The 25,887-nt window shown below is 48.4% G+C and overlaps 2 protein-coding genes across 5 annotated transcripts in view; one reads left to right on the top strand and one right to left on the bottom strand.

Moving 5' to 3' along the window:
* The window catches only part of CCM2 (CCM2 scaffold protein), a 52,544-nt gene extending 36,067 nt beyond the window's left edge, over nt 1-16,477 (bottom strand). For 3 of the 4 annotated variants that reach the window (XM_088463176.1, XM_088463181.1, XM_088463179.1), the window contains exons 1-2: nt 16,293-16,477; nt 14,836-15,145 (exon numbers count right to left, since the gene is read on the bottom strand). In XM_088463176.1, the coding sequence (XP_088319302.1) occupies nt 14,836-14,865 (30 nt within the window). In that variant the 5' untranslated portion in view covers nt 14,866-15,145; nt 16,293-16,477. Of the gene's footprint in view, nt 1-14,835; nt 15,146-16,288 lie in introns of all 4 variants that reach the window. The other variant, XM_088463177.1, reaches the window with a different exon arrangement.
* A 23-nt stretch (nt 16,478-16,500) lies between these two features.
* On the top strand, nt 16,501-25,446 carry ANAPC15 (anaphase promoting complex subunit 15). The gene is made up of 5 exons (XM_088463182.1): nt 16,501-16,640; nt 20,524-20,646; nt 20,728-20,787; nt 24,285-24,419; nt 24,505-25,446. The coding sequence occupies exons 2-5, from the start codon at nt 20,527-20,529 to the stop codon at nt 24,550-24,552; spliced, it is 363 nt and encodes a 120-aa protein (XP_088319308.1). The 5' UTR covers nt 16,501-16,640; nt 20,524-20,526; the 3' UTR covers nt 24,553-25,446.
* The last annotated feature ends 441 nt before the right edge of the window (nt 25,447-25,887 follow it).

Genomic DNA, 25,887 nt, shown 5'->3' with positions numbered 1-25,887 from the left:
ATGCTGTAGTGTGTTTTCTGACTATATATACAGGGCCTGTGAGCCTCTGTTGTGTGTGTACAACCCTGTAACTTCTTTGAGAAGAGCTGCTGATAAGATTCCTGTATGTGGTACATCTTTGGAAATCTTTTGTGGAGAATTGCTGTTTGATTTCTGTGTGATATTCTCCTTCAGACGGAAGGGAGGGTCTTCTTTAAGACTTTGAGCAATAAACATCTTGCCTGAATTCAATTGTACCTCAATCCTGCGACCAACAGAATTGCGCAAAACGCTATTCCGTTCTCCTGCTGTTCTGGGTAAGAGCTCCGTGTCTCCAAGTTCAAGCCCTCTGCCAAACTACCGTACAGACCTGGTCCATTGCGAGGGATCAGGTGGGGACAGCCGACACCAAACAGGAGGTGTGTCTGCAGTTAGTCAAACTCATACGCAGCAGAAGCGGTTCCAGGTGCCGAGGGAGGAGCCTGAGGGTAACGTAAAAAGCGGTTCCAAACGCCGATGGTAGAGTTTGGTGGTGGCAGCATTGTTACACGCCCACGGCACAATGGGTGGAGTCAGTGACAGGCGGTCACTGATGGTGAGTGGGAGTCCAAAAGCGCTAACACGTGACCAGTGACGGCCTAGGCAAAAGGCGTCAGCTCACAACCAGCATACACTGTGATAGAGCCAACACAGCTAAAGAGGGATGACCAGCATACACTGTGATAGAGCCAACGCAGCTAAAGAGGGATGACCAGCATACACTGTGATAGAGCCAACACAGCTAAAGAGGGATGACCAGCATACACTGTGATAGAGCCAACGCAGCTAAAGAGAGATGACCAGCATACACTGTGATAGAGCCATCGCAGCTAAAGAGGGATGACCAGCGTACACTGTGATAGCATACACAGCTAAAGATGGATGACCAGCATACACTGTGATAGCATACACAGCTAAAGAGGGATGACCAGCATACACCATGATAGCATATACAGCTAAAGAGGGATGACCAGCATACACTGTGATAGCATACACAGCTAAAGAGGGATGACCAGCTGACCAGCATACACTGTGATAGAGCCAACACAGCTAAAGAGGGATGACCAGCATACACTGTGATAGAGCCATCGCAGCTAAAGAGGGATGACCAGCGTACACTGTGATAGCATACACAGCTAAAGAGGGATGACCAGCATACACTGTGATAGCATACACAGCTAAAGAGGGATGACCAGCATACACCATGATAGCATATACAGCTAAAGAGGGATGACCAGCATACACTGTGATAGAGCCATCGCAGCTAAAGAGGGATGACCAGCATACACTGTGATAGCATACACAGCTAAAGAGGGATGACCAGCATACACTGTGATAGAGCCAACACAGCTAAAGAGGGATGACCAGCATACACTGTGATAGAGCCAACACAGCTAAAGAGGGATGACCAGCATACACTGTGATAGCATACACAGCTAAAGAGGGATGACCAGCATACACTATGATAGCATATACAGCTACAGAGGGATGACCAGCATACACTGTGATAGAGCCAACACAGCTAAAGAGGGATGACCAGCATACACTGTGATAGCATACACAGCTAAAGAGGGATGACCAGCATACACTGTGATAGCATATACAGCTAAAGAGGGATGACCAGCATACACTGTGATAGAGCCATCACAGCTAAAGAGGGATGACCAGCATACACTGTGATAGCATACACAGCTAAAGAGGGATGGCCAGCATACACTGTGATAGCATATACAGCTAAAGAGGGATGACCAGCATACACTGATAGAGCCAACACAGCTAAAGAGGGATGACCAGCATACACTGTGATAGCATATACAGCTAAAGAGGGATGACCAGCATACACTGTGATAGAGCCATCACAGCTAAAGAGGGATGACCAGCGTACACTGTGATAGCATACACAGCTAAAGAGGGATGACCAGCATACACTGTGATAGCATATACAGCTAAAGAGGGATGACCAGCATACACTGATAGAGCCAACACAGCTAAAGAGGGATGACCAGCATACACTGTGATAGCATATACAGCTAAAGAGGGATGACCAGCATACACTGTGATAGCATATACAGCTAAAGAGGGATGACCAGCATACACTGTGATAGAGCCATCACAGCTCAAGTGACCAGACCCCATTCCCCAGCTAGAACTAGTCCTAAAAGGAAGAAAATAGGGAATATACCACAAATAAAAACAATGGTCACGGATCACCTCAATGAAATGATGAAAAGGTTTATAAACAGTTTCTGTAAATAGCCGTTATCTCCGCATTCAGCGTGACAGCTCCAAATTACATATATCCGACTAAATCAGTGTCAGGCACCAATTCAATCCAAGCGATATCCCAGCAATGGGGAGAACGCAGTCGGTGAACCGAGAACTCGCCGCACCAGCGGCCCATAGGATCATTAATGTACATGGTGATGGGTGTAACAATGGAGCTTTATTATGTAATCAGTATTTTCAGTGTTTGGGGCGGGGGCGGCAATTCTAAGGTTATCCATCCCCAGTATACCAATGTATAGATCTGTGCCTGTATGAAGGGAGATTTATACGTGTATGGTCTGTAGAGGGCAGTATATACAAAGCAAACCTATATAGGGATATATACGTATGTATACACTATGCCAGCGGTTCCCAAGCCGGGTGCCGCGGTGCCACAACGCACTCTCAGGGGTGCCATGGGTGACTGTTCCAAAACAAATGATTACAGCAGCACGTTTGTAGCCCAGACGTGGACAAACAAATCTGTGATCAGCACTACGTAATACGCCCTAAGGATGGCGGAGAGGCACAAGTTCCTGAGTTTTATCATTTCTAAGGAGTACCCCAATAAGAAAATGGGCGAGGGATTCACTTACACTAGGTGAACACAGTAGGAGAACCTAGTTCAGTTTTATTCGCACCGCTATGGGGTAGATCGCTGCTAGCTGAATAACCCCCTTGGCCCTGGGGTGCCGGGGAAATAATGGTTGAGGGCCTAAGCATGACGAGAACTAAGAAAGTTTGGGAGCAACGTACGGTAGTAACTACAGATTCATGTCAGGCCAATTTCAGTGGAGATACCATTTAATAGGAGACATTAGCATCAATCAGTGTTACTGTAGACCAGTCATTCTCCTCCGGGGTACCCCTCGCAGCCCGCTAGCATCATTTGTGCCCTTAGCATCAATAAGTGTTACTGTAGACCAGTCATTATCCTCCGGGGTACCCCCTCGCAGCCCGCTAGCATCATTTGTGCCCTTAGCATCAATCAGTGTTACTGTAGACCAGTCATTCTCCTCCGGGGTACCCCCTCGCAGCCCGCTAGCATCATTTGTGCCCTTAGCATCAATCAGTGTTACTGTAGACCAGTCATTCTCATCCGGGGTACCCCCTCGCAGCCTGCTAGCATCATTTGTGTCCTTAGCATCAATAAGTGTTACTGTAGACCAGTCATTATCCTCCGGGGTACCCCCTCGCAGCCCGCTAGCAACATTTGTGCCCTTAGCATCAATCAGTGTTACTGTAGACCAGTCATTCTCCTCCGGGGTACCCCCTCGCAGCCCGGTAGCATCATTTGTGCCCTTAGCATCAATCAGTGTTACTGTAGACCAGTCATTCTCCTCCGGGGTACCCCCTCGCAGCCTGCTAGCATCATTTGTGTCCTTAGCATCAATAAGTGTTACTGTAGACCAGTCATTCTCCTCCGGGGTACCCCCTCGCAGCCCGCTAGCATCATTTGTGTCCTTAGCATCAATAAGTGTTACTGTAGACCAGTCATTATCCTCTCGGGTACCCCCTCGCAGCCCGCTAGCATCATTTGTGCCCTTAGCATCAATCAGTGTTACTGTAGACCAGTCATTCTCCTCCGGGGTAGCCCCTCGCAGCCCGCTAGCATTATTTGTGCCCTTAGCATCAATCAGTGTTACTGTAGACCAGTCATTCTCCTCCGGGGTACCCCCTCGCAGCCCGCTACCATCATTTGTGCCCTTAGCATCAATCAGTGTTACTGTAGACCAGTCATTCTCCTCCGGGGTAGCCCCTCGCAGCCCGCTAGCATCATTTGTGCCCTTAGCATCAATCAGTGTTACTGTAGACCAGTCATTCTCCTCCGGGGTACCCCCTCGCAGCTCGCTACCATCATTTGTGCCCTTAGCATCAATCAGTTTTACTGTAGACCAGTCATTATCCTCTCGGGTACCCCCTCGCAGCTCGCTAGCATCATTTGTGCCCTTAGCATCAATCAGTGTTACTGTAGACCAGTCATTCTCCTCCGGGGTACCCCCTCGCAGCCCGGTAGCATAATTTGTGCCCTTAGCATCAATCAGTGTTACTGTAGACCAGTCATTCTCCTCCGGGGTACCCCCTCGCAGCTCGCTACCATCATTTGTGCCCTTAGCATCAATCAGTTTTACTGTAGACCAGTCATTATCCTCTCGGGTACCCCCTCGCAGCTCGCTAGCATCATTTGTGCCCTTAGCATCAATCAGTGTTACTGTAGACCAGTCATTCTCCTCCGGGGTACCCCCTCGCAGCCCGGTAGCATAATTTGTGCCCTTAGCATCAATCAGTGTTACTGTAGACCAGTCATTCTCCTCCGGGGTACCCCCTCGCAGCCCGCTAGCATCATTTGTGCCCTTAGCATCAATCAGTGTTACTGTAGACCAGTCATTCTCCTCCGGGGTACCCCCTCGCAGCCCGCTAGCATCATTTGTGCCCTTAGCATCAATCAGTGTTACTGTAGACCAGTCATTCTCCTCCGGGGTACCCCCTCGCAGCCCGCTAGCATCATTTGTGCCCTTAGCATCAATCAGTGTTACTGTAGACCAGTCATTCTCCTCCGGGGTACCCCCTCGCAGCCCGCTAGCATCATTTGTGCCCTTAGCATCAATAAGTGTTACTGTAGACCAGTCATTCTCCTCCGGGGTACCCCCTCGCAGCCCGCTAGCATCATTTGTGCCCTTAGCATCAATCAGTGTTACTGTAGACCAGTCATTCTCCTCCGGGGTACCCCCTCGCAGCCCACTAGCATTATTTGTGCCCTTAGCATCAATCAGTGTTACTGTAGACCAGTCATTCTCCTCCCGGGTACCCCCTCGCAGCCCGCTAGCATCATTTGTGCCCTTAGCATCAATAAGTGTTACTGTAGACCAGTCATTATCCTCCCGGGTACCCCCTCGCAGCCCGCTAGCATCATTTGTGCCCTTAGCATCAATCAGTGTTACTGTAGACCAGTCATTCTCCTCCGGGGTACCCCCTCGCAGCCTGCTAGCATCATTTGTGCCCTTAGCATCAATCAGTGTTACTGTAGACCAGTCATTCTCCTCCGGGGTACCCCCTCGCAGCTCGCTAGCATCATTTGTGCCCTTAGCATCAATCAGTGTTACTGTAGACCAGTCATTCTCCTCCGGGGTACCCCCTCGCAGCTCGGTAGCATCATTTGTGCCCTTAGCATCTACAATGAACAGACCCTAATAACATCCCATTTTATCAGGGTCCTATTGGGAGGAGTAGGGCCAGCTTTCCCTATGTCCAGAATGATCACCTGGATATCCCACCCGCCCCATTACAGAAAAGTATCCCTGAACGTCGCTACCTTTAGGTCGAGGGTGGTTACTTATGAACTTAATACGGGAATCCAGATTTCTTTACTAATCCACGTTTCTGCCTCTTTGGTCTCGGCCTGGAGGAAACGCTTTCTGCCCCCTTACAGTTATACGTGAGTAATCTTAACGTGGCCCGGGTATGTATTGCCCGAATATTGATGGCTTCGGGCGTCTGGGATGAACTTACGCCACTGCTTGCTGCAGCGGGTTACGGCAGACGGTGTGTGTACGAGTGGTCTGTAGGCATATCTGTCCATCGGTCGTGCAGCGCAGCCAATGCGATATGTCTGGTGCTCTCAGGGGTGTGGTTACCTGTCCAGGTGCTCTCAGGGGTGTGGTTACCTGTCCAGGTGCTCTCAGGAGTGTGGTTACCCGTCCAGGTGCTCTCAGGAGTGTGGTTACCTGTCCAGGTGCTCTCAGGAGTGTGGTTACCTGTCCAGGTGCTCTCAGGAGTGTGGTTACCTGTCCAGGTGCTCTCAGGGGTGTTTTTATCTGTCCAGGTGCTCTCAGGGGTGTGGTTATATGTCCAGGTGCTCTCAGACACAGTAGAGTGTTGGCTTCCCCACTATTCATTAGCAACAATATTAAATGTGTGCATGCACAGTACATGCACATAGCTTGATTGGCTAAGGGACACAGTACGGGCTTACCCCCCTGTGTTATTGTGTGTTAGAACTATATAAACAGGGGGCATGTGAGCCCTGATTGTTTGTATCCTCTGAACATGAAGCATTGTACTCATGTGACATCTGTATGCTGTAATTATCCCGAGCACCTTCTGCAATGGACTGTTCTTTTTAAAGAAATTTCAGCAATAAACATCTTGCCTTAACCCAATGTCTCCGAGCTGAACCCCACTGCCATCTGCCCCGGGCAGACTGCTCCATAGTTAGAGGCCAGTGGGAATTAGCTGACATGACCCAGGAAGTGTTGCAGCAGCGTGCCCACACACATACCCCAAAGTAGGTGGTTCCAGGTGCTGGAGTAAGAACCAAGGAGAAGTGGTTCCAGGTGCCGGCATACAGAAGCCTGGGCGGAACAAGGGGTAGGGGCCTGGTGGTAGACATGAAATACCCACTCAATGCGCAGTGGGAGGAGTCAGTAATAGACAGTCACTAGCAGTCAAAGGGAATCCCTAGGAATTGTGAAGTAAGGCCACTCAGGATACTCCTCCACTGATAGGATAGAGGGTGGTTACGTGTAACCACTCTCTATCCCTTGGTGACGAACCCTGGCACATCAGCTGCTGTGGGACTACATATCCCAGCATGCACCATCAGAGTTTTGCTATTAGGGAATGCTAAAACTGTGGCAGGGCATGCTGGGATATGTAGTCCCACAGCAGCTGGAGTGCCAAGGCTTGCCACCACTGCGTCTATCCTATCAATGGCGGAGCGAGGTCATCCGGTCACAGAAGTTAAAATACATTGTTCTGTGTTACACCGTCTGGTAAAAATAAAGTTTTACTTTTCACCTCCCGTTACACAGCTGAGGCTCCTCCCACATCTATAGGACAAGGTGCTGATGGCATCTCATACACTAACCATCCCAATGCATGTATTCCTGCAGTCTGTCAGTCACTCTGTGCCTGTTGTGTCAGTCAGGATCCTCCCACATCTATAGGACAAGGTGCTGATGGCCGCTCATACAGGTCACACACTAACCATCCCAATGCATGTATCCCTGCAGTCTGTCAGTCACTCTGTGCCTGTTGTGTCAGTCAGGATCCTCCCACATAGTGCAGGCATCACTGCAGCAGGAGACATCGCCACAGGCTACTGACAGAGGAAATAAACATATCACACGAAGGCAAACCGCGTCCCCCAAGCCCAGCGTCCAATGTAGCCGCCATAGTGATTGAGCGATGTCCTCCCTGCATACAACTGAGCGACCGGATCAATTCCGCATTAAGAGAACGTCAGTGTGCTCGGAAGGTGTCAGCGCAAACCCTATGACCACATTTACTAACAGGTTTCTAGCATGTCCCAGGGAAGGGGCTGATCAGAGACTAGCAGGTATTGGGGCCACACACGGCGAGATCACGCCATAATGAGCCAGCCATCTGCGGACACGACTATCCCAATCGGCGCTTCCTACTTCAATACCACATGGCCCGAGGGCATTTGGTGCTTGCTCTGCCCTGTAGCAGAGATGACCCTGAAGAGACTGTGCAGCTCCTCTACCTTCCAGGATACGAGTTCAGTGCAGGCCGCAGGCAAACACACCGACATCCGCCACATGAGGTAAAACCACACACACTATACAGTCATGGGTCAGACGAGCCCAGGTCACAGCCTGCAGGAACATGTCAGGTCTTCCAGCCTGCAGTACATGGTACTACAACATGGCTTTATCCTGCGTATCAAACCCATACACACTTACCGATGCCGTCAGCGACGGAACGTTGGCGGGGGCACCTAACGTTATCGCCCCCCGGACCTGCATGCAGGGCCACTGGAGGATGTTGCCGACAACATGTGGGAGTGCGTACTGCCAGCGACATAGCGGGTACACACAAGACGATGTGCAATAGATATGTTGCTTCGATCCGCCGATTTGGACTACGGCTATCCTGGCTTTATTCTCACCTCAGAATCAAACCCATCGCCTCTTAGATTGTAAGCTATTTTTACCTTGGGTTTTGCGTCACTGTGCGTAGTTTGTTTTTCTGATCCGGAACTTTAGAAACAATAAAAAACACAATAAAACCAATTTGCTGTAGAAGTATAAACTTCATAGAAGCAAAGGCAGCCGGTATAAAACATTAGAGGGCATTTTGGAAATATCTACAGATCTTCTGTGATACCGGCAGCTATAAAGTCTTCTAAACAGAATGGCGGATGGCCAAGGTGTAAAACTTCATTACCGCAGATATGCGCAATGTCGATCAGCAGACCCTCTGAGTAATCGTGGTCTCTCTAGACGTCACGTGGGTTCCAGGCCACACAGAGTGCAGGCGGCCATTTTGTACGTGGAAACATTATTCACGTGAAGCTTTGGAATTGTGGCTTTCCTATGTGTAAAATTCATTTCTGACATAATTCTGGTGAAACACAGAGGAATGTAAATGGCTGAATGCAACTTAATAACCCGCTTCTACAAGGAATATGGGAACGTTCATCGCGCTGTAGGAACCCAGCGCAGACATTGCTCGGGCACACATTCATAATAGCCATCTGCATATTACACGCCATCTGACGCACAGAAATCATTCCCAGAAACCTCTGCCCAGCACCTTGGGACCACTGTAAGTGCATAGAGGGACATTATAGCCTATAAATCAGGTTATGTCATCTGTACAGTTATGAAAGAGCCCCTGTTCCTTCCAGGGCAGCAAATATTCTGGGAGGAACCCACTGAGACCCTTCCTCAGATATAAAAGGACCATTGAATCACTAGCTAGAACAGGGCTGGAACCAAACATTGCATCAAAAAGCCCCCAGTTCCTTACAGCCATTTGTAACTGGATGACCTCACTGCGCACAGATCTGACACTGATAGAATAGAGGTGGTAACTCATCCGTGAGTAAGCGGACCGGACTTATTACACCACCCTTTTTAACCACTTGTTGCTGACTCCTCCCACAGCGTAATGGGCGGGTAACTCGCTGCTACCACCGGCACCTGGGACCACCAACTTCTGGGTATGTGTGGGCACTTCCTGCATAGTGTCGGCTAACTTTCACTGGTCCCCCACCACGGACCAGTCTCTGCAGGACAGCTCGCAGAGGGTTTCAGCTTGGAGGCCCTGGGCTCGAACCAGAACAGTCAGAGGGCCTGATTCAGACCCACTCGCGAGCAGCTGTCCGCTCGCAAGTGGGTCGATGGTGTGCACTGAGCATGGGCACGTGCGAGACGCGACGAGCGAAGGACTTTCCTTCGCTCGTTGTGTCTGATCAAAGGGGGCGTGCTGTCGATGTTGATTGACAGCACGCCCCCTTTGGTGGGCGTGCCTCCCAGACGGGGGCGTTCCCAAGGGAACGCCTACCGTCAGAAGCCGGCCCACTGACATCACTAGTGATGTCAGTGGGAGTGATTTTGGCTCTGATAGAGCCAAAATCACTCCGGGCCTTGCGGTTGAGAAACTCAACCGCAGGCTCCGACTCGCAGTGGCGATGGTCGCGATGGTCAAGACCATCGCGACCATCAACCTGCACGCTCGTATAGGCTGTGGGTGGTGACCCACAGCTATACGAGCGTCCAGGAGGACACTCCATTTTTATGGAGGACGGCCCTCATTCAGAGCGAGCGCTCTGGTCAGAGCGTCCGGCTCTGAATGAGGGCCAGAGAACGGAGCAGCATTTTGCTCTATTCTGGTGGTCACAGGATGCAAGCAGATGCCGGCGTCTTTAGGCAAGTAGATGCAATCTGACTCAAGACGGGTCAGAGGATAGTCTCCCAACAGAGCGACGTCGGCCCTTTTTATAGTAAGAGGACACAATACAGCAGGCTGTAATCCTGCCCCTAGACCTCTAGGACTAGTACACAAATCAGACAACTGTCTCCTAACATATTTATACAACTCACATTGCACAGGAATCGGTAAATTGCTTTCCTCCTTTCATGTATCTATGACCCAAACCAGTTTGTCTTAAACACAATAAAGATTTTGCAAATACCTGTCTAAGCTCCACAATACAGGAATAAGCCCCTGGAGTGCATTGCACAGAAAGTGCTTTACATTAACATACGCCTATGGTAGGGCCAGGTTATCATCATATCACTTCCTATGTGAGCATGTCCACGAACAATCTGTTTCCAAAGGTCAAAGTACCATAAAGCAAAACACCTTTGTAGTACACTCCTATAAGTGCGCAGTCCTTACATTTCTACAACTGTGCACAGCGCATTAAACAACACGTCACACCTAGAGACGAGCGCTCCGGCTTTGGCTCGGATCTTCCCGCCAAGTTCAGATGACAGAACGAGGCAAAACGTCATCTTACATGGACAAAACGTCACCCATCGCGCACATCTGTGGGGGAGACGTCCGTGAAAGATGACGTTTTTGGCGAGAGGATCCTGAACCTGAAAATGGCCGGGCAGCACAAGACATTAACCCCCTCAGTGCCAAAGGCCACCATCTTGATTACATGGGCCAGATCTCTGCCACACATTAATAATGTGCGGAGATTGGGAATGGTCTCCGATTACGTCTGAACAATAAAAAACAAAAAAAAGCCAGTGGCGTTTAAGAAGGAAGAATAAAAACAACTTACTAGGGTGTAAAGGATTATGGGAGACTTACATTGCATAAAGAAAACCAAAAACAAAGTAATTAAATAAATTATCCACTTTGAACAACTCTCCCTTACTTAGTTATCCCATCTCCCACGCAGGCCTCGGAGAGCTGGGTGTACGGAACCTGGAGGGGCGTCCCGTAATCCGCCCGTCAGGTGTCGCCCTCCGACCTCATACTAGGAAACTGAACGGTATAAGAATAAAATCTCAGTGCCAGAGATAAAGCCTAATATTACATTTGATACCGCGCTGCACATTACAGAAACTCGGATATAGCCGGCACATTGCACGTCGCTCACACCCTCTTTTACTCATACACCCTCCATCACACAGCACTCGGAATTCGGGGGGGGCAGAAGAGCTGACGTTCTAAGAAGAACAAGACGCTAGAGAAGAAGATACGGAGCGCCTAGCTACACAGATGCAGTAACCCAATATGATGATGTATGAGACGATTACACTAGCCCTGATGCCATAGGTACTGCCAACAACCAGAGGAACCTGCCCCGAACAGCTGCTCACAGGCCCAGGGGGGAATCCGACACCGATCTCCGGAGAGAGGCTCCGACATGCAGAGCTCTACGAGATAAACCCTTGTATCTGTGAGTACCGCAGACGGAGATAAACATAATGGACGATCGGTGATCGGGAGCTGTCCTAGGTCAGGGTAACAAATGTCAGACACAACATCCGGACAGTGCTCACAGGAGGACAGAACACCCAACTCCGTGACAGACACAACACAAGCGTCAGTAACCAGCATACCCACCATCACCCGCAGCACAGGACAAGGAGGAGACCTGAATTCTACCCTCACGTGTCCTTAGCTCAGCTGCGCAGAGTATAACAGAAGGTACTAGCACCCTATACTGGATATAAGTAACCCTAATGATAGTTTATGTGTAAGGCTCTGCAAAGCTCTGGACAGTGTGATACATCATACATATAGCACAGAGCCGCAGATAAGGATGCAGACATAAGCGTGACGATGTCCTGGGCCCGAGAGCTTACAGGCTATTGGGGGCAGGTGATACCGGGACAACAAGAGGTAGAGAGGGACTCGGGGCAGAAATGGGACTGAAGGAAGATTCAGCGAGAATATGGGGTGGGGGTGGGAGAGTGAAGATTGAAAGTTAGAGAGTTGCAGAGCTGTGCAGCAGATTGCGGAGCAGCCAGAGAGGAAGATCAGTAACTCCGCAGCATTTATGGCGGATTGTATAAGGGGCAGACAGGTGGGAGGAGGCTGCAGAGAGTGAATACGGGATTTGGAAAACGTTCAGAGTAAGAAACGTATTCTGGTGTCAACTGAACAATTTTCCAGCCATGGGCCAGCAGCTAGCGAGCACTCAGGAATACTCTCCCCCTGAATAGGACTGACAGGAGGGAGTCTGACACCGTCAGGTGCTGTAATCAAGCCGGAAAGTTACAGTAACGCACACGCCGGCCCCCGATTACACGCTAGCGCACTGCTGAATGCAGATTCCCCATGTTCGCAGGCACCTGACCTGTACTGCACATGTGTGGGCGGGGAGGGAGTGGCGACGACCAGTGTTTCCATGAACGGAGGCGTGTCGCCTTCGTTGGGGGGGGGGGGGGGGGGGGGAGAGGCCAGGATCTCCATCGGCTGACGGAGGCTTCCTGTCCTCTTACTCTCACCTGCGGAGGCCGGCTTGCGTGACCCCATGGGTCACTTAGCGATGTTCTTGCAGATTATCCGATGCTGTGTTATGCTGGGATAAGTGATGCATGCACGGGGGGGGGGGGGCGTGATGCTGCATTACCATAATTGCAATTCCGTTCTAAGCTGAATCCGCCCACTGTACGCAAATACACGGGACTGTTGTCAGGAGCAACCTGAGTCATCATCTGGAGTCTGGAGTAATAGAATAATGAATAATAAGGGTTTATATGAGTCCCCGGCAAGCTGGTCCATTTCTGCAACAACAATTCCACATTTTTCAGCTGTAGTAAGACGCAAACTGGTGTCATAACATTTATCGCTTTACAGAGAGACAATCAGTTATAGAAGTCAGTTTATGTTAAACATCTAAAAGGAAGTCTGTATAGAACTACAACTAACTATAGGCTCATGGAAAATGTACAATTCCACCCAGAGGCAGAAGATATAAGTGCCCCGGTACTGAGGAAAACAGGCGGACTGGCGAGTGTTCCTACAGGTGGCAATGGCACAATAGGGTCAGATGATTCATTCTAGAACTCATACAGTAAATGACGGGAGATAACACTGCGTCACTATGAATATTAGAAAGACTGCGCTGCTTGTTGTATAGATCACATTTACACTTTTACATTGAGAAAACTGTTCATTTACAGGTGCTCCATATAGAAGAGGTCTGCTAGAAAACCACTGTACCTGAGCTCAGCGAGACCAGCCCTAAACTTCCTTCCACATAGCGCTGAGGACACCAAGGTCTGCACACATGAGTATGACAGGAAACTCACATCACTGCTCTGTGCTGCTGGGGACCCTGCTCCTTCCACTATATAACTCTCAGTCTGTGGCTTCCTGCTGCCTCCATTCCTCTCCTCACATCATGTCACTGCCCCTGTCACATGCAGCCCTGTCCTCACTAACACATCACTCATCTCCTGATATACTCTGTACTGCTGGGGACCCTGCTCCTTCCACTATATAACTCTCAGTCTGTGGCTTCCTGCTGCCTCCATTCCCCTCCTCACATCATGTCACTGCCCCTGTCACATGCAGCCCTGTCCTCACTAACACATCACTTATCTCCTGATATACTCTGTGCTGCTGGGGACCCTGCTCCTCCCACTATATAACGCTCAGTCTGTGACTTCCTGCTGCCTCCATTCCCTCCTCACATCATGTCACTGCCCCTGTCACATGCAGCCCTGTCCTCACTGACACATCACTCATCTCCTGATATACTCTGTGCTGCTGGGGACCCTGCTCCTCCCACTATATAACTCTCAGTCTGTGACTTCCTGCTGCCTCCATTCCCTCCTCACATCATGTCACTGCCCCTGTCACATGCAGCCCTGTCCTCACTAACACATCATTCATCTCCTGATATACTCTGTGCTGCTGGGGAACCTGCTCTTCCCACTATATAACTGTCTGTGGCTTCCTGCTGCCCCTTCCTCATATCATGTGCTGCTATGGATATTATATCCCTGCATCACAGTATTCACCAGTCACTGGACCTCATTCAGAGTCGGTCGCTAGCACCGATGCGCTCGTAACCGACTCGATGGTTGGGCCTGCGCACGCGCAGCGGCCGCACTGCGCGAGCGCAAGCCCCGGAGCGACAGAGAAACTCTGTCGCTCCGGAGCTCGTTACCAAAGGGGCGGCTGTCGATGTTGATCGATCGCTGCCCCCCTTTGGTAGGCGGGCCGAGGGGGTGGTTTCCAAAACGGAGGCGTTCCTTTACGAACGCCTACCGTTTTGTGGGTGGCCGCACTGACATCGTCAGTGATGTCAGTAGGGAGCTTCCTGCTCCATCAGAGCAGAAAGCTCCCTGGGGCTTACGAGTGCCCAGACCCTACCCTGGTCGTAAGCCCCGATGGTGATCACCATCGCGACCATCAACCTGGTCGGTAACCCACAGCTTAACGATCGACAAGGAGGCGGCCGTTCAGGATGCAAGCGGCCGCCCTGATTCTGTGTGATTGCTTGCATCTAACGACCGCCTCTGAATGAGGCCCACTGTCCCTACACCTTGCATGGAATCAGCAGCTCATCCATGACACATATATGGTGCGAGTCACCTCATCAGGGCACGTGGAGGTGATGAGCTTTGGATGAGGTGACTAATGGATTACAATGATATATTGCAGTGTATGGGGAAGCTGGGAACACAATCCCTACAGCTAAAACCACTCACAGACCAGAGGAACCTCACAGATGTGATGAGACACAAAATGATCTTGAATATCTTATAACTTAGTAAGCCTGTTGCAGTGATCCCCCCCCCCCGTGTGCGCTAGCTGACACCGTCTTACCTTTTTCCCCTTCTTGCCATCATCTTCCATCTCTCACCTGCAGAGTCTCCTCCTCCGGCGATCCTGGGTGGCAGACGTGAGGCAGGGAGAGGAGAGGGGCGGTGTCGCTGTCACCCGTGTTGGGGGATTCAATGACATGCCTGCAGCCCAGGAGCTACAGGTGGGGCTCTGTAGGAACGGGGAGCCCCCTAGGTGGGAGAGAGTTGTCAGATGGGGAGACAGCGGCAGGAAAGGGCGGGATGGAGGATCACTGGCACAGCAAAGGGAAATTCATACAAAGACGTTCACACATATTGTGTATTAGGGAAATCTGAAATATAAGAGAAAATAAATGTGTGAGCAGGTCAGAGAGTGGGCACTACCCAGGCTAAAACACGTTACATGGCCAGAGAGTGGGCACTACCCAGGCTAAAACACGCTACATGGCCAGAGACTGGACACTATCCAGGCTAAAACACGTTACATGGTCAGGGAGTGGGCACTACCCAGGCTAAAACACGTTACATGGTCAAAGAGTGGGCACTATCCAGGCTAAAACACGCTACATGGCCAGAGACTGGACACTATCCAGGCTAAAACATGTTACATGGTCAGAGAGTGGGCACTACCCAGGCTAAAACACGTTACATGGTCAGAAAGTGGGCACTACCCAGACTAAAACACGTTACATGGTCAGAGAGTGGGCACTACCCAGGCTAAAACACGTTACATGGTCAGAGAGTGGGCACTACCCAGGCTAAAACACGTTACATGGTCAGAGAGTGGGCACTACCCAGGCTAAAACACGTTACATGGTCAGAGAGTGGGCACTACCCAGGCTAAAACACGTTACATGGTCAGAGAGTGGGCACTACCCAGGCTAAAACACGTTACATGGTCAGAGAGTGGGCACTACCCAGGCTAAAACACGTTACATGGACAGAAAGTGGGCGGGGACAGGTAGTGATAGGGAGGCACACAAGTGATAAAGGGGCAGGGACAGGTAGTGATAGTGAGGCACACTAGTGATAAAGGGGCGGGGACAGGTAGTGATAGTGAGGCACATTAGTGATAAAGGGGCGGGGACAGGTAGTGATGGTGAGGCACACTATTGATAAAGGGGCAGGGACAGGTAGTGATAGTGAGGCACATTAGTGATAAAGGGGCAGGAACAGGTAGTGATAGTGAGGCACACTAGTGATAAAGGGGCGGGGACAGGTAGTGATAGTGAGGCACACTTGAATAAGGGGCGGGGACAGGTAGTGATAGTGAGGCACACTATTGATAGAGAGGTGGGGACAGGTAGTGATAATGAGGCACACTAGTGATAAAGGGGCGGGGACAGGTAGTGATAGTGAGGCACATTAGTGATAAAGGGGCGGAGACAGGTAGTCATAGTGAGGCACACTATTGATAAAGGGGCGGGGACAGGTAGTGATAGTGAGGCACACAGTGTAGCAATAGTGATACACACTCGCCTGGTGATGCCCCGGGTCCCGGCCTCAGTATTACTCCCAGGAGGCGGACTCCTCCCCGGTCAGATCCTCCAGCCGGTCGCCCAATACTTTTTTCAAGTCTCCTGCCATGTTGGGTGTAGCCTTCCCAGCATGCTCCGCGGATGGGTCTGTGTGTGATAGAGAGGGAGTGGCTGGGATGACTGACGTCAACTCACGGACAGCAGTAAGGTCTGTCTATCCCCACATGACTCTATCATCAGTGTCTGGAAGAGGGCGTGGCTTGCCGGCCGTTATCCGCCATCTTGCTGGAGGCAAGAGACCGGAGAGCAGCTGGAGGAAGAGAGACGGTGACTGACCAGGTGTAATTATGTGAGTACAGTATGTTGTGTGTCTCCCTCTTACATGTATGTGCTCACTCAGTGTCTCCATGTGACAGCATGCATGTGCTCACTGTGTATCTCTACATTACATGTATCGGTCTTCACAGTGTCTCTGTTACATGTCAGTTCTCGCTCAGTGTGTCCATGTATCTGCTCATACAGTGTCTCCATGTTACATGCATGTGCCCACTCAGTGTATTCATATTACATGTATCTGCTCATACAGTGTCTCCATGTTACATGCATGTGCCCACTCAGTGTATTCATATTACATGTATCTGTCCTCGCAGTGTCTCCATGTTACATGTATGTGCTCACTCAGTGTATTCATATTACATGTATCTGCTCATACAGTGTCTCCATGTTACATGCATGTGCCCACTCAGTGTATTCATATTACATGTATCTGCTCATACAGTGTCTCCATGTTACATGCATGTGCCCACTCAGTGTATTCATATTACATGTATCTGTCCTCGCAGTGTCTCCATGTTACATGCATGTGCCCACTCAGTGTATTCATATTACATGTATCTGTCCTCGCAGTGTCTCCATGTTATATGTATGTGCTCACTCAGTGTGTCCATGTATCTGCTCATACAGTGTCTCCATGTTACATGTATGTGCTCACTCAGTGTATTCATATTACATGTATCTGTCCTCGCAGTGTCTCCATGTTACATGTATGTGCTCACTCAGTGTATTCATATTACATGTATCTGTCCTCGCAGTGTCTCCATGTTATATGTATGTGCTCACTCAGTGTGTCCATGTATCTGCTCATACAGTGTCTCCATGTTACATGTATGTGCTCACTCAGTGTATTCATATTACATGTATCTGCTCATACAGTGTCTCCATGTTACATGCATGTGCCCACTCAGTGTATTCATATTACATGTATCTGCTCATACAGTGTCTCCATGTTACATGCATGTGCCCACTCAGTGTATTCATATTACATGTATCTGCTCATACAGTGTCTCCATGTTACATGCATGTGCCCACTCAGTGTATTCATATTACATGTATCTGCTCATACAGTGTCTCCATGTTACATGCATGTGCCCACTCAGTGTATTCATATTACATGTATCTGCTCATACAGTGTCTCCATGTTACATGCATGTGCCCACTCAGTGTATTCATATTACATGTATCTGTCCTCGCAGTGTCTCCATGTTACATGTATGTGCTCACTCAGTGTATTCATATTACATGTATCTGTCCTCGCAGTGTCTCCATGTTATATGTATGTGCTCACTCAGTGTGTCCATGTATCTGCTCATACAGTGTCTCCATGTTACATGTATGTGCTCACTCAGTGTATTCATATTACATGTATCTGCTCATACAGTGTCTCCATGTTACATGCATGTGCCCACTCAGTGTATTCATATTACATGTATCTGCTCATAGTGTCTCCATGTTACATGCATGTGCCCACTCAGTGTATTCATATTACATGTATCTGTCCTCGCAGTGTCTCCATGTTACATGTATGTGCTCACTCAGTGTATTCATATTACATGTATCTGTCCTCGCAGTGTCTCCATGTTATATGTATGTGCTCACTCAGTGTGTCCATGTATCTGCTCATACAGTGTCTCCCATGTCACATCATGTATGTGATCACTGTGGATCTCTATATTATGTGTCGGTCCTCACAATGTCTCCATGTTACATGTATGTGATCACTGTGTATCTATATTACATGTATTTGACCTCATTGTCTCCATGTTGCATGTATGTGATCACTGTGGATCTCTATATTATGTATCGGTCCTCACAGTGTCTCCATGTTACATGTATGTGATCACTGTGTATCTATATTACATGTATTTGACCTCATTGTCTCCATGTTGCATGTATGTGATCACTGTGGATCTCTATATTATGTATCGGTCCTCACAGTGTCTCCATGTTACATGTATGTGATCACTGTGTATCTATATTACATGTATTTGACCTCATTGTCTCCATGTTGCATGTATGTGATCACTGTGGATCTCTATATTATGTATCGGTCCTCACAGTGTCTCCATGTTGCATGTATGTGATCACTGTGGGCCATATTCAATTAGAGATGAAAAGCCTTTTTTCGCCTGTTTTTTTTTTTTTAAAAATTTCGCCAAAAAGAAAATTCACCAAATTCAATTCCAGGACAATTTCGCCTAAGTAGAAACAATTCACCAAAACAGATTCTCCAATCAATAGCAGGTGAAAAGAAATGCAAAATCTTTATTTTGGGGTGCAAACGTGGGGAAACGACTCAGAACCCTTGGGACAGCCTCCAAAAGACAAATCTGCAAAAAAAAACCTAAGAACACCCCAAAAAAAGACATGTAATTTTTGGGGCGAAAATGTAAAAAGTGAGGGGATAAACATAAAAAGTAGCGAAATACACTTCTTGGGGCTCCCCAAGTATGGGTCAGGTGATTTTGGGATAGCAGGTGGATTTTTCTTGTTTTTAAAAAGTTCACTTTAGAGACATAAAAATATACTAGCGCCCATTTTCATGTACCCCAAATTTGACAGGACTACTTATTTTCACCCAAAAAATACAGCTTTATGCCATTCTTCACCACTTTTACCTAGACGCTAATAGCAAGCAATTTACACAACTTAAGTACCCAAAATAGTCTTATTAGGGCTATTAGTACACATCTATATTCATTCCCTATATTATTAGGGCTATTAGTACACATCTATATTCATTCCCTATATTATTAGGGCTATTAGTACACATCTATATTCATTCCCTATGTTAGTGCACCTGTTTCTGGGGTGCAAACTGATTTCCCCAATTCTTTCAGTACTTTTCGCCTGTTCCGCATTCGCCTATTTTCTTTTTCGCCTGTTTTGTAATTGAATTAGGCGAAAAGTGGGAACAAGCACGGAATAAATTTGCCTCTGAAACAGGCGAATGAAGCGAAAAGTCGGACAGCCGAAAACTTTGCCTCGAATTGAATTCCCCTATGTGTATCTACATTACATGTATATGTCCTCACAGTGTCTCCGTGTTACATGTATGTGCTCACTCAGCTTATGGGCGGATGACGCGGATCTCGGCGTACTGTGCATGCACAGGATCACAAGTGCGGATGGATTGATGGGACCGCTTTTTCTGTGAGATGGGTGGATACGGTGGAGACGCAGGGAACTGTTGAATCTAGTGTGAGTGTGGTGGCGCGCTGATGGAGGTGGGACGTCTGTTTCTGACGGATCTTTTGCGGCTGGATGTACAGATACTAATCATGATTGTCGTGGCTGCAGGTGTATAAACAGTGGGTGGGACAGCGATACACATATATGTCCTGCACACATTAGCAAAAGCTTGTAAGTGGATTACCGTGGCTGTACGGAAAACCGGACGCAAATGCTTCCGACACTGTGTATCCATGTTGCATGTAACAGTTTTCACAGTCTCTCAATGTTCCATATATGTGTTCTGTCAAGTGTATCCATATTACATGTATGTGTCCCTATGTTGCATGTATATGCTACCTTGGTGTCTCCATGTCACTTGTACGTGCTCACACTGGTGTTACATGGATGTGCTCTTAGGATTGAGCATGTTACATATATGCACTTTTACTTTCTATCCATGTTACATGTGTGTGACAGTCTGATACACACAAGAAGACTGTGCAGAGTAGTAGAAGTATCAGACAATGAGGACTGTGTACGGAGGACTATATATACTGGAAATGCTTTCTCCTTGCAGATGGCTTCCCTGTGGCTGCTCCGTGTACACGTGTAACGTGTGCTGTCAGATTCTGCGTGTCTCCATCATACGTCTAATAGGGAAACGCCTTGTACAAAGGAGTAATGTGCTATAGAAGTGACTGACACGTGGTTCTTCCTTACAGATCATGTCCACGCTGTTCCCGTCACTATTCCCACAAGTCACCGAGTCCCTGTGGTTTAACCTGGACCGTCCCTGTGTGGACGAGAATGAACTACAGCAACAAGAGCAGCAGCACCAGGCCTGGGTGAGTCGGGGGCTGGACGATGTCCTCCGGGTTATTGCGCACCGTTACTCAGACACTAATCTATGCGTTCTCCCCCCACAGCTCCAGAGCATAGCCGAAAAGGACAACAACCTAGTGCCTATAGGAAAGCCCACCTCTGAGGTAAGGAGCTGGGGGTGTAACGGGGCTACTCCACCCTCCTGCTCTTCCCTAGCTCACTCCGTCTCCAGTGCTCCCCTCTCCTTCCAAATTCAATTCAAGTGTGAACTCTCTAAATTGCTCGTCAGTGTAACTTTACGCTGTGAGCTGCAGAGATTAGACTGGCTAGTAATACCCCTTTCACACTGAAGCATTGGCTCCGACCTGGGACACCTGAACACAGTTTCAACTCGTGTTACAACTCTTCATACTGCATTTTGGACCCCGGTTGACCCCTTTGATACTGCACCCGTGTCAGCCCTGCCAAATGTGAGTCATTAGCAGAGGATGTTTTGTAACAGGCCATGAAAAGTTGGTGTTAGCGCTCCTGAACCACCAATGAGATCCTTTTACTGTAACCAGGGTCGGTCTCGGGAATAATCCCGTTCGCGACCCGATGCAGTCAGGTTTGACTGCACCAAGAGCCGGAAAGCAAAACTTCCCGGAGCTTGGACCCGATAGGTTGCCTAATAGAAGCCTATGAGCTTCTTTTTTGAGACTTCCCTGTGAGGAATCCAATAGGATCCTCCGAGGGTCCCCCGCAGCTTACGTATTGTGCTGGCTGACCGCCGCGCACGCTCAGAAGGACCCGGAAGACCCCACACAGCAAATGACCAGTCTGATCGGAGAGTTGTCCTTTGCTTGAATCTGCATACATACAGCGTTAATAAGTGACGCTACTGTATGCATGCGATGCGTGGCAGAATGCATCGCATTGAAAATATGATGCTTGATGCATCCAGCCCTCAATCGAATCCCACCCAGCGGTCTCTGCGACAAGCGAGTCATACTACATGCGCAGAAGGACCTCCTGGTCTCAGAAGCGCTGTTCTTTGCGATTTTTATTTGCAGTTTTAGGTATATACTGGCGTTATTAATGCCAGGATGATCTGGATAAGTTGCGGGATGTACCACATCCAAAAGGCAATGAGTAGTACATCCCGCCCTTTGTATGATGTAATTGAGGCTATTAAGTTATGTACTGTACTGAATAGAAACTTTGCACACAATTGCTATTATATGCCCTATTGACGCTTCAAGCTACTGTGATGTATTCTCATCTCCTATAACACAGTATATATGTAGGGTGTATAATTTGTGACCAACATTTATTATTGTGAAAATAAAAGCTGATTTGAATATATCATACAATACCACCTCCTGAATATTAACAGACTGAGGACCTCATTCAGAGTCGGTCGTTGCGGCCGCATGGTCGTACGCCGCCGATGTTCGCTAAACTGCGCATGCGTAAAGTTCGCAATGCGCGTGCGCAAACTAGCTGCTACGATCAGAAATTTCTCTCTCCTTGAACACAGCCAGGTCGGTAGTTTGAGTGACAGAATGAGGCATTTGTGGGTGGTAACAGGGGAAGGTGCTTGAAAACGGGGGAGTGGAGATCCGAACGCAGGCGTGCCTAATTATGCGAACAGCGTTTTATGGGAGTGCATAATTAACAAAGTAGTGTCATGGCACACGTGACATGGGAGGTTTTTACACTGACTAGATTGTAGTGCTTAAGAGAGGGTATGGTCAACCTTAAGCTCCACGACCAGTTCCGATGGTCTCGATTAATCCTTATATGGCCGGAGATGACGTGTAATGCGTACGAGAAGGGGGCGTATTTTTTGTCTTATGGCCACATCCTCCCCTTGGTCGGCCAGCTACCGATCTGATCTTAAGGACGCAACTTGCGAGTGCATCATTTGCATATCCGGCCCCTTTTCCCTTACGACCGTGCGGCCGCAACGACTGACTCTGAATGAGGTCCTGAGTACTTAGGGTCCAAATCGGGTACAATACCTACACTATAAATGTAGATGCCCTCTCTCACTTTATGAAATAACCGGAGAGTAACGCTGGCCATACACCTGCACGATTTCGAACCGATTGCCCGGTTTTTGACTAGTCTTATGATGAATCGTGTATTCTTGGAGAAGGATACGATCCGATGCGCGCTCCCAAAACGTATGGTATGATTAGATGTGCAGCCCATATTATCCATCGTATCGTGTGCAGATCGTACCGTGTATTTTGTGCATGCGATGCATCGTGCGTCCATTCTTGTCGTTTCAATTACTTTTTCCCGATGAGCGCGTGAGGCACAGGATCGATCGTACGACAGATCGTGTGCAATGAAAAACAACAAATATGCCAGCGGGAGCTCCGGGGAGTCGTATGTGAATCTGATCTTACGCTCGTCGTGCAGGTGTATGGCCAGCATAAAGTGATGTGACTGTTCTTACCTCTATTATGAGGATTGTTCATGATAATTACTAATAAACTGCATATTTGGTTTAAAGGAAATGAATGGTTACAAGAATACTTACTATTGGGCCATTGCATGAAATGTCCCATACATGACACGACGTATAGATCAGATGTGCTCACGATTTGGAATATTAGACAGCCTAATGCGCTCACAATGGAGTGAACCTAAAGCTGGGTACATACGTAAAGATTTTATGTCCAACCATCCAGCTAGGTGATTGGTTGGAATGAGAATCTGGTAAGGTATGGGAGTAACTGATGATCAGCAATTTGCTCCTAAATGCCAGAAAACAGATGAAAATGACGTCAGACAAGTTTGAACAAATCGTTTAGATGAAACATTTTAACAAACTTGTCTGACGCCATTTTCATCTGTTTTCTGGCATTTAGGAACAAATAGCTGAATATCAGTTACTCACATACGTTACCAGATTCTCATTCCAACCAATCACCTAGTTGGCTGGTTGGACAGATAATCTTTACGTGTGTACCCAGCCTTAGCTGTTACCAGATAAGCAGATCTGTGACTTGTGGATACTTCTACTTCCACTGATAATGTAATTATTTTTCTCTAAGCTTAGTATTCTAGTGTCTCTGCTATCAGGGCGGCATTCACTTGTGTTTTTGGGGCGCCCGTTAGTATTCTAAAGACCCAATTCTTATAATAACAACCACATTTGTGTTCCTACTTCTCACACTAATATTTGGTTGTATATTATATGTATATGTTTGTACCTGCGTTCTTCTAATGAACATTTACATTTTATTTATTGCTTACGTTTTGTGCATCACGATACGACAGCGGCTTTTCTATGACTGACTGACAGCTGTCACTGATCGCACCCTGTGCCCATTATACCAGATAGGGACTATAATGCCTAACGTCTGACTGGTGCAGCGAGTCGCACCCCTTTTTTTTTCTCTAACTTTACTTTGAAACTGTTCAGTGTCTCTTTATGTATTTACTTTGCTGCAGTTGTTGGTGAATCACTTTAGCTTATATAGTGCACAGTACATACATCCGAACTCTGCTTAGCAAAGTTTAGAACTTGGTCAGGAACAGATGATACTTAAATGTAACTACAGAGATTTGAAAGGGGGCTTTGTAGGGCAGGGTCCTGCGTCCCCGTGGGGTGAAATTACACCTGCGTCCTGTCTGGGTAATAAGTTGTCTCTTCTCTGTTTCCCAGCCCTATGATGAGGAGGAAGAGGAAGATGACGAGGATGATGAAGACAGCGAGGAAGATTCTGAGGACGACGAGGACATGCAGGACATGGATGAGATGAATGATTATAATGAGTCTCCAGATGATGGGGAGATCGAGGTGAGTGATAGTGAATCTGACCTATAGGGAAGCGATGTACATCCAGCTCTGGGGTCTACAATGAACTTTCTCTCCTCTTCATTAGGCTGACATGGAGGGAGCGGAGCAGGACCAGGACCAGTGGATGATCTAGCAGGATCTCTGAAGGGAGCGGGGCCAGGACCAGTGGATGATCTAGCAGGATCTCTGAAGGGAGCGGGGCCAGGACCAGTGGATGATCTAGCAGGATCACTTAAGGGAGCGGGGCCAGGACCGGTGGATGACCCAGCAGAACCCTTGGCTTGCCAGGGAGTCATAGCTGCCTGTCTGTGTCCCTGCAGCTGTGTTCACTGTAATGCCTGAAACTAGACCCGGTCCCCCACGTCTGCTTACACCATGTATTTATTCTGTATTATAATATGGAGAGAGCGGCAGAGCCTGCAAGACTGATGCGGAAGATGGTTCTGTTCTGTGCCGCTCCCTTTGTGTCAGTGATGATCAGACGATGGCCGGTCTATTGTCAGTGTTGTACCCTCTCCCTATAGCTGCAAGCTATGTGGTTCATGTAACCTGTATCTGCAGCATGTGCGGGTTAGAGGCTAAACTCGTGGGATTTGGGCCTTTTGGGGGGAAGGGGGTTTAAGAGTTTATATCTGCAAGAAAACCACGAAATGGTCTATTTTTCAAATGTAACCCCCTGATTGCTGTATGCAGTCTCTGGTCACTACCTGTCCTGCAGCCGCTGCTGTCTGAGAGGGTCTTCAGCCAGCCCTCCTGTCACGTCAGAAACCCCGGTCATAGTGGTATGAACTGAGAAGTGCGTGTACCCTGGCAGTGGGGACGGCTACAGATAGCTCTCGGTATAGCCAGCCCGCACTGCAGTGTCTGTCTGTCTGTGTGTCCACCCATGAAATCAAATGAATACATATAGGATACATGTTCTGGCTCTTTGTACCTCAGCTTCACATTGAAGGCCTAAACAGGTTTTTCGGGGTCCACGTTTCATGTGTGAGTAGTTTTAACCTGATATGCAGAGTTGGGATAGTGGGGGGGGGGTGTAATGTTTATTTATCGATGTTACAATAAACCTCATCATTTTTTATCTAATGTGACATTTACTTATGTAGAGAACATACGTACTTCTAGGTTTATACTAATAATTTCCTACTTCACAGGTTACCTTGGGGTATAGATGATGACGTCAGGCATCGGGCACCATAGAGTTAAGTTTTCAGCCTCCCAGGATGCACTGGGGTCCCCCTCCTATACCCCGCCCCTGAGCCAAGGCATCTCAGTTTCGTTTGGTGCCCGGCCGGAGTCTGATGCACCTGTTTAGAGCGGGGCTAGAATTGGCCCCTGAAGTTTTCTACAAGACAACTGTGGCTGCTCATCTGGATGGACAGTCAGTACTGCCGTCCATGCTGTCTTCCCTACACCCCCGCCGGTACCAGAACGCCGGTACTGATCCGGGGATGCTGGTAGGCATCTG

This window comes from Taudactylus pleione, unplaced genomic scaffold, assembly GCF_031769625.1.
Source record: "Taudactylus pleione unplaced genomic scaffold, aTauple2 ptg001330l, whole genome shotgun sequence".
Lineage (NCBI taxonomy): Eukaryota > Metazoa > Chordata > Amphibia > Anura > Myobatrachidae > Taudactylus > Taudactylus pleione.
This window is presented reverse-complemented; position numbering and strand designations above follow the sequence as displayed.